General features: G+C 37.3%; 1 protein-coding gene across 1 annotated transcript in view; it reads right to left on the bottom strand.

Annotated features, from left to right (window-relative positions):
- Window positions 1-3,152: 3,152 nt before the first annotated feature.
- The window catches only part of IL33 (interleukin 33), a 34,205-nt gene continuing 29,434 nt past the window's right edge, over window positions 3,153-7,923 (bottom strand). Inside the window, exons 7-8 of the mRNA XM_010857096.1 lie at window positions 7,744-7,845; window positions 3,153-4,716 (exon numbers count right to left, since the gene is read on the bottom strand). Of these exons, the coding sequence (XP_010855398.1) occupies window positions 4,510-4,716; window positions 7,744-7,845 (309 nt within the window). The 3' untranslated portion in view covers window positions 3,153-4,509. The remainder of the gene's footprint in view (window positions 4,717-7,743; window positions 7,846-7,923) is intronic.

The raw sequence follows: 7,923 nt of genomic DNA, 5'->3' as shown, positions 1-7,923 counted from the left end.
AAAGAATTAATTTGTTGTTCCATCATGCAGTCCTGTCCAACTCTTTGTGACCCCATGGACTATAGCACACCAGGCTTCCCTGTCCTTCACTACCTCCTGCAGTTAGATCAGACTCATATCCATTGAGTTGATGATGCCATCCAACCATCTCATCCTCTGTTACCCACTTCTCTTTTTGCCCTCAATCTTTCCTAGCATCACGGTCTTTTCCACTGAGTTGGCTCTTCAAGTCAGGTGGCCAAAGTATTGGAGCTTCAGCTTCAGCATCAGTCCTTCCAATGATTACTCGGGGTTGATTTCCTTTAGGATTGACTGGTTTGATCTCCTTGCAGTCCAAGGGACTCTCAAGAGTCTTCTCCAGCACCACAGTTAGAAAGCATCAATTCTTTGGCACTCAGCCTTCTTCATGGTCCAACTCTCACTTCCATACATGACTACTGGAAAAACAATAGGTTTGACTATATGGATCTTTGTTGGCAAAGTGATTAACAGATGTTTGAGAAGAGAATGACATAGGACAAAGAAGTTTGGCATATTCTCTGAAAGATGTGTTCTGACAAAAGTTTGCTATAATCCTGAAATGAAGATACAAATAAGAACAGAATAAAATTAACTTGTCCTAGTTATAGATCACTGTGTGTCCTAGAAGGAAGATTAAAAGAAAAAAGAACATGTCCTCATGGTATTACACCCCTTTATGGAAGATAAATTATGCATACATACATTGCTAGGCAGAATACAGTCAACTTTGTCACTACAGTCAGAGTCATCCATAAATCTTGAAAAGATAATAAGATGATGGAGACAACTGGATTTTGAAGGAAGCATGGGAAAGACATTGATAGAAAAGAATCAAGAAGATATATCAGATGTGAAAAAATAGACTGGTAGGAATGAATGTTTCAGGTAGAGGAGCAATAAGGAGTCTGCAGGAGAGAGGCATCCTTAGAAGACTAGCAGGTTTGGCCAAAGTGAGCCAACACCTGTTAAAGTTTAATATGAAAAAACAAAGGTGACTAATGCTAAATGTTAAATGTGTATGAGTTCCAAACTTTAATCTGAAAAGATAAATTGCTGAGCATCAGTCGAGTGGTTCTGAACTGGTGATGGAGTTGTGTTAAATCATCAATATCATGTAACTTAATTCTTTCTAGGAACAAAGGCACTTATATGACAGATGGTTACTGTTGCAAAGAGTTTAATCTACTGGAATCTTTTTAAAATGAGATATAATTGACATAACATTATATTAGTTCTAAGTGTGCTTTATAATGATTTGATATTTGTTTATATTGTAAAATGTAACAAATATATAATTATAAAATATTCTTCCATTCCAAGAAATTGGTATATCTTTCCATCTGTTTGTGTCTTCTTTGATTTATTTCATCAGCATCTTACAGTTTTTGGAGCACAGTTCTTTTGCCTTCTTCAGTTCAGTACAGTTTAGTTGCTCAGTCATGTCCAACTCTTTGCGACCCCATGGACTACAGCACACCAGGCATCCCTGTCCGTCACCAACTCCTGGAATCTACTCAAACTCATGTCCATTGAGTCAGTGATGCCATCCAACCATCTCATCCTCTGTCGTCCCCTTCTCCTCCTGCCTTCAATCTTTCCTAGCATCAGGGTCTTTTCAAATGAGTCAGTTCTTCACATCAAGTGGCCAAAGTATTGGAGTTTCAGCTTCAGCATCAGTCCTTCCAATGAACACCCAGGACTGATTTTCTTTAGGATGGACTGGTTGGATGTCCTTGCAGTCCAAGGAACTCTCAAGAGTCTTCTCCAATACCACAGTTCAAAAGCATCAGTTCTTCAGCACTCAGCTTTCTTTATAGTCTAACTCTCACATCCATACAAGACTACTGGAAAAACCAAAGCTTTGACTAGACGGACCTTTGTTGATAAAGTAATGTCTGTGCTTTTTAACATGCTGTCTAGGTTGATCATGGCTTTTCTTTCAAGGAGCAAGCATCTTTAATTTCATGGCTGCATCTGCAGTAATTTTGGAGCCCAAGAAAATAAATTCTGTCACTGTTTCCCCATCTATTTGCCATGAAGTGATGGGACCAGATTCCATGATCTTAGTTTTTTGAATGTTGAGTTTTAAGCCAACTTTTTCCACTCTCCTCTTTCACTTTTATCAAGAGGTTCATTAGTTCTTCTTCACTTTCTGCCATAAGGGTGGTGTCATCTGCATATCTGAGATTATTGATAGTTCTCCTGGCAATCATGATTCCAGCTTGTGTTTCATCCAGCCCAGCGTTTCTCATGATGTATTCTGCATAGAAGTTAAATAAGCAGGGTGACAATATACAGCTTTGACGTACTCCTTTTCCTATTTGGAACCAGTCTGTTGTTCCATGTCCAGTTCTAACTGTTGCTTCCTGACCTGCATACAAGTTTCTCAAGAGGCAGGTTAGGTGGTCTGGTATTCCCATCTCTTTCAGAATTTTCCAGTTTCTTGTGATCCACACAGTCAAAGGCTTTGGCATAGTCAATAAAGCAGAAATAGATGTTTTTCTGGAGCTCTCTTGCTTTTTCCATGATCCAGCAGATGTTGGCAATTGATGTCTGCCTTTTCTAAAACCAGCTTGAACATCTGAAAGTTCACAGTTCACGTACTGTTGAAGCCTGGCTTGGAGAATTTTGAGCATTACTTTGCTAGCATGTGAGATGAGTGCAATTGTGCGGTAGTTTGAGCATTCTTTGGCATTGCTTTTATCCACCATCAAAACACAGGCATCTAAGTGACAAAAACCACCATACATTTGAATATTTTAATCAAATAACACTGACTATAGCGATGACAGAAAGTGTTTTTTAAAGGAAAATTAATCATGTAAAATAAGAAAACCAGGTTGGAAGTCTTAGGTTAAAATTATAATGCAAGTATGTGTTGGCTGTTTGATCTTGGGTTTAAGTCACTGAATACCTACTTTGTGCTGGCCACCATGATGGGCACTGGGAGTGCAAAAATGAAAAAGACACAACCTCTTCTCTGGAAAATTTTACTTAATTTTGAATCACCAAAAATATTAGAGAAATAACTTCCTCCACTTACTAGCATTGACGGATTAGGGTATGTGTACTTTCACTTAAGAATTTCACAATATTGAGTCATTTTATGACAAAATCACTCTGGTCTCATATGCTTTTGAAAAACACAGTTTATTTAAGAATATGAACAATGTAATGGATATATTTGGTTACTTAATAGTAATCATTTTAAGTATATTATACAGATACACATCATCAACATTTAGTGTTTTTCAGAGGGAATGATATAGATTCTGTTTTTATTGTTGTTTTTATAGTTAAATTATTGACAAAGTAATGAAACAAAGATATATTGTTCTATAAGTTTTTGCCCTCATATAGTAATTCCCAGCCTCTTTTATGTTGCACCAGCAGTTATAGTCAATATATCTCAATAACTTAAAAAGCCTACACTTTCAGAAAAAGTCTTATTTTGTAAGTATTTTGTCATTATGTTTATCATTTATTGTCAGTATTACACCTATGAAAAATTACAGTAGAAATTGCAAAGGTTTTAAAATAAGCAAAAACTAGTAGTTGAGAAATGTTATTATATGATTGACTATAAACTTTAGTACCTTAGTAACAATAAAACACAAAGATGTTTAATGAAAAATATTGCCACCAATAGGTTTATGTAAAATTCTACAGCATCAGGTAGAAAAAGCAGAGTAAACATATTGGCATGAGAGATCAGGTGATGTAGAAGTGAGGTCAGGGAGTACAAAAGGACACAGTTGGTCAAAAGAAAAGAGGAAGGAACAAGTCACACATTCCATAGTAAGCAGGGTCATTGGAAAATCAGACAATAAAAGGAATTGTGCATGTGAGAAGAAAGGATTAGAAAAAATTTTGTTTAAGGTGATGAATATATCAAAAGTCATGGGTTCCTGAAAGTCAGGGTCAGAAGGACATATGAGGGATAGCCAGTTATTGAAATTGTAATATTAATCCTGTGTCCCATGTAAGCTCTAGTAGGCTGAGGACTCCTGGCCCTTCCATAGCACTTGCAGTCCATGGTACTTGGATGCCTGAACATATGTTGTGGCTCAATGCTTCAAAAAAAAATTCTAGTTTGTTAGATATTCCTAATAATTTCAGTTTTATGTCTGAAATAAAATTTATTTTACTTTCTAATGTAAGAATGCCTTACTTAAAGTTAATGCAATCTATAAAAATTGGAATTTTAAAAATGAGAGATGAAATTATTCACTTTTAAATACTAGATTTAATTTTCTTAATTTTAAAATTATTCTTGCCTTTTCACATATTCATATTACCTGCTTAGCCATTTAGGCATCTGAAATTTTGAGTATTTATAAACAGTCTTGATGTTTTACTCTGGTTGTGAAATGGTCAATCTGTATAGCTTCGAGTTGTCTTTTTATTAGTGCCTCTGTCTCTTTATATCTCATCTTTTTTGCAGTGGTAGCTATTTGGGCTACTCAACCCAAGATCTGCAGCTTTCCATCACATTAAGTTTGAGAGCTTAAACGTGATATTCTGTGAATTTGAATCCTCAGGGTGTTCCCCTCTTTTAATTAGAGCTAGTTGGTTATCCTTTACTCCTAGAAACACTCCAGGATTGCTCTTACATTCAAATGAAACACACTGGGAGGACGTCTCATGAAGGACAAAGAAGGTTTGTTCTGGCAACTGGTTTTCACATTTTTGTAGCTGAGGAAAACAAGAGAGAAAGTAACCAATATGTGAGTGGGAAGTTCAGAGTCAACTTTACATCCCTGTGTTGAAAACTAAAACAGAATAATTATTCATAACTTGATATTTCTAGCAAGCCTGCTTACTGGATAGGGGATAGGAAGTGGGGAGGAAGTAAGCAGAGGGCCCAAGTAGGGGAATTTGATTTGATTCACTGATAGTATATTTTGAGAGACATAATGGCTTAGAATAAGTGGATCTTCATGCAGTAGTTCTGGATTCATACTTCTCTTTTTGCCATGTGGTATCTCTGAGAACTAGACACTTTGCTTTATGTTTCAAGTCTCAAGTTTTTATTGCAGCCAGTTTTCTAGTTCAACCCCTAACTTACCCATAGATATGTGAGTGATATAAATGAGTATTATTTTAAGTTATCAAGTGGTTCATTACACAGTGTATCTGACCAATACAATGACTTCATAAGAGAGAATTACTGTGAGAATTAAATAAGACAGTACTTAACCTTTAGCACACAACTTGGTATATATAATAAAGCTCATTAGGAGTCAGCTTGTATTGTTGAGTAATTATATATGCCAAACACTGTTATATAAACTTAGAAATGTTTTGTTAAGGGAGATGCATCCAGAGTTTACATTAGTACCTTGCATGGCTATACTGCTGTTGTTGTTCAGTCACCAAGTCGTGTCCAACTCTGTGATTTAATGAACTGCAGCACGCCAGGCTTCCCTGTCCTTCACTATCTCCCTGAGTTTGCTCAGACTCATGTCCATTGAGTCAGTGATGCTATCCATTTTACCCTCTGTTGTCCCCTTCTTCTCCTGCCCTCTATCTTTTCTGGCATCAAGGTCTTTCCCAGGGTATCGGCTCTTCAAATCAGATGACCAAAGTATTAGAGCTTCAGCTTCAGCATCAATTCTTCTAATGAATATTCAGAGTTGATATCCTTTAGGATTGACTGATTTGATCACCTTGTTGTCCAAGGAACTCTCAAGAGTCTTCTCCAGCACCACAGTTCGAAAGCATCAATTCTTTTGTGTTCAGCCTTCTTTATGGTCCAACTCTCCCATCTGTACATGACTAATGGAAAGGCCTTAGCTTTGGCTATATGGACCTTTGTAGGCAAAGTGATGTTTCTTTTTTTTAACAGACTGTCTGGGTTTGTCATAGCTTTTCTTCCAAGGTACAAGTGTCATTTAATTTCATAGCTGCAATCACCATCTACAGTGATTTTGGAGCCCAAGAAGATAAGTCTGTCACTGTTTTCATTTTATCCCCATCAATTTGCCATGAAGTCATGGGACCAATACCATGATCTTAGTTTTTTGAATGTTGAGTTTTAAGCCAGCTTTTTCACTCTTCTCTTTAACCTTCCTCGAGAGGCTGTTTAGTTCCTCTTTGCTTTCTGCCATTAGGGTGGTTGTCATCTGCATGTCTGAGGTTATTGATATTTCTCCTGGCAATCTTGATTCCATCCTGTGCTTCATTCAGCCCAGCATTTCACATGATGTACTCTGCATATAAGTTAAATAAGCAGGGTGACAATATAGAGCCTTGATGTACTTCTTTCCTTAGTTTGAACCAGTCCATTGTTCCATGGCTGGTTCTAACTGTTGCTTCTTGACCTGCATACAGGTTTCTCAGGAGGCAGGTCAGGTGGTCTGGTATTCCCATCTCTTTAAGAATACTCCACAGTTTGTTATGATCCACAGAGTCAAAGGCTTTAGCCTAGTCAATGAAGGCAAAAGATGGTGTTTTCCTGGCATCCCCTTGCTTTTTATATGATCCAACAGATGTTGGCAATTTGATCTCTGGTTCCTCTGCCTTTTCCAAATCCAGCTTGTACATCTTCAAGTTCTCAGTTCACATATTGTTGAGCATTACCTTGCTGGCATGTGAAACAAGCACAATTGTGCAATAGTTTGAACATTCTTTGGCAGGGCCCTTCTTTGGGATTGGAATGAAAACTGACCTTTTCCAGTCCTATGGCCACTTTTTGAGTTTTCCAAATTTGCTGGCATATTGAGTGCAGCACTTTCACAGCATCATCTTTTAGGATTTTAAATAGCTCTGCTGGAATCCTATCACCTCCACTGGCTTTGTTTGTAGTGATGCTTCCTAAGGCCTGCTTGACTTCATACTCCAGGATGTCTGGCTGTAGGTGAGTAATCACGCCATTGTGGTTATCTGGGTCGTTAAGATCTTTTTTTTGTACAATTCTTCTATGTATTCTTGCTGCCTCTTCTTAGTATCTTCTGCTTCTGTTAGGCCCATACCTTTTCTGTCTTTTATTGTGTCCATCTTTGCATGAAATGTTCCCTTGGTATCTCTAATTTTCTTGAAGAGATCTCTAGTCTTGTCCATTCTATTGTTTTCCTCTATTTCTTTTCATTGTTCACTTATCATGACCAACATAACAGTTCTATTTACTAACTGAGGAAGACAGGGAAGTGAATCCTGTGATTAGAATGTAGGTTGTTATGCTATCTCTATATCTTGGCATATGGAAATGTTTATGAACCCACCCCTTTAGCAGTTTCAGACTATAAAATGACTTTTCAGTTGCCCAAGATAATGATATTTTACAAGGAAATACTGCCTGGAAGAAAACAGCAGTTCCTACAGCCAAATAGAAAGGATTTTATATCATTCTATTCAGCAGTGCTTCTCAAACTTTAATGAGTCTATGTATCTATGAGTACCTATGTACCCAGGAGTACCTATGAGTCTCCTGGAGATTTGTTAAAATGCTTATTTTGATTCAGTTGTGAGGGAGTCTGAAAGTCTACATTTCTAACAAGCTCCCAGGTAATGCTGCACTGCTGGCAGAGACCAGACTTTCAGTAGGAAGGCTACACATGCCAATTTTACTCCCTTCCCTATTTCAGAAGCAAGGTATTAATTGTAACTGATTTTGTTTTATTTACAATATTACAAACAAAACTTCTTCGAAGTACCGCCAACCCCCAAATCTGCACAGATGAGTAGAGTCAATCATGACAATTAGGTGCATGTTTCTGTTACCTCCACAGAGTGCTCCTTACTGTTGGCATGCAGCAAGAAGTCTTTGTCTTTTGTGGGGCTCAGGTTTACCATTAACTTCCGATGACTGCCACCACCATCTTGCAATTAAAACACACAAATTATAAAGTTAAGAATTGTAACTCATTTTAATTTAAATGAATTTAACACCCAGGAAAAGAG

The sequence above is a fragment of the Bison bison genome, unplaced genomic scaffold, assembly GCF_000754665.1.
Source record: "Bison bison bison isolate TAMUID 2011002044 unplaced genomic scaffold, Bison_UMD1.0 scf7180017864376, whole genome shotgun sequence".
Taxonomy (NCBI): domain Eukaryota; kingdom Metazoa; phylum Chordata; class Mammalia; order Artiodactyla; family Bovidae; genus Bison; species Bison bison.
Note: the sequence above shows the minus strand (reverse complement) of the source record. Positions and strands in the feature narration are given on the sequence as shown.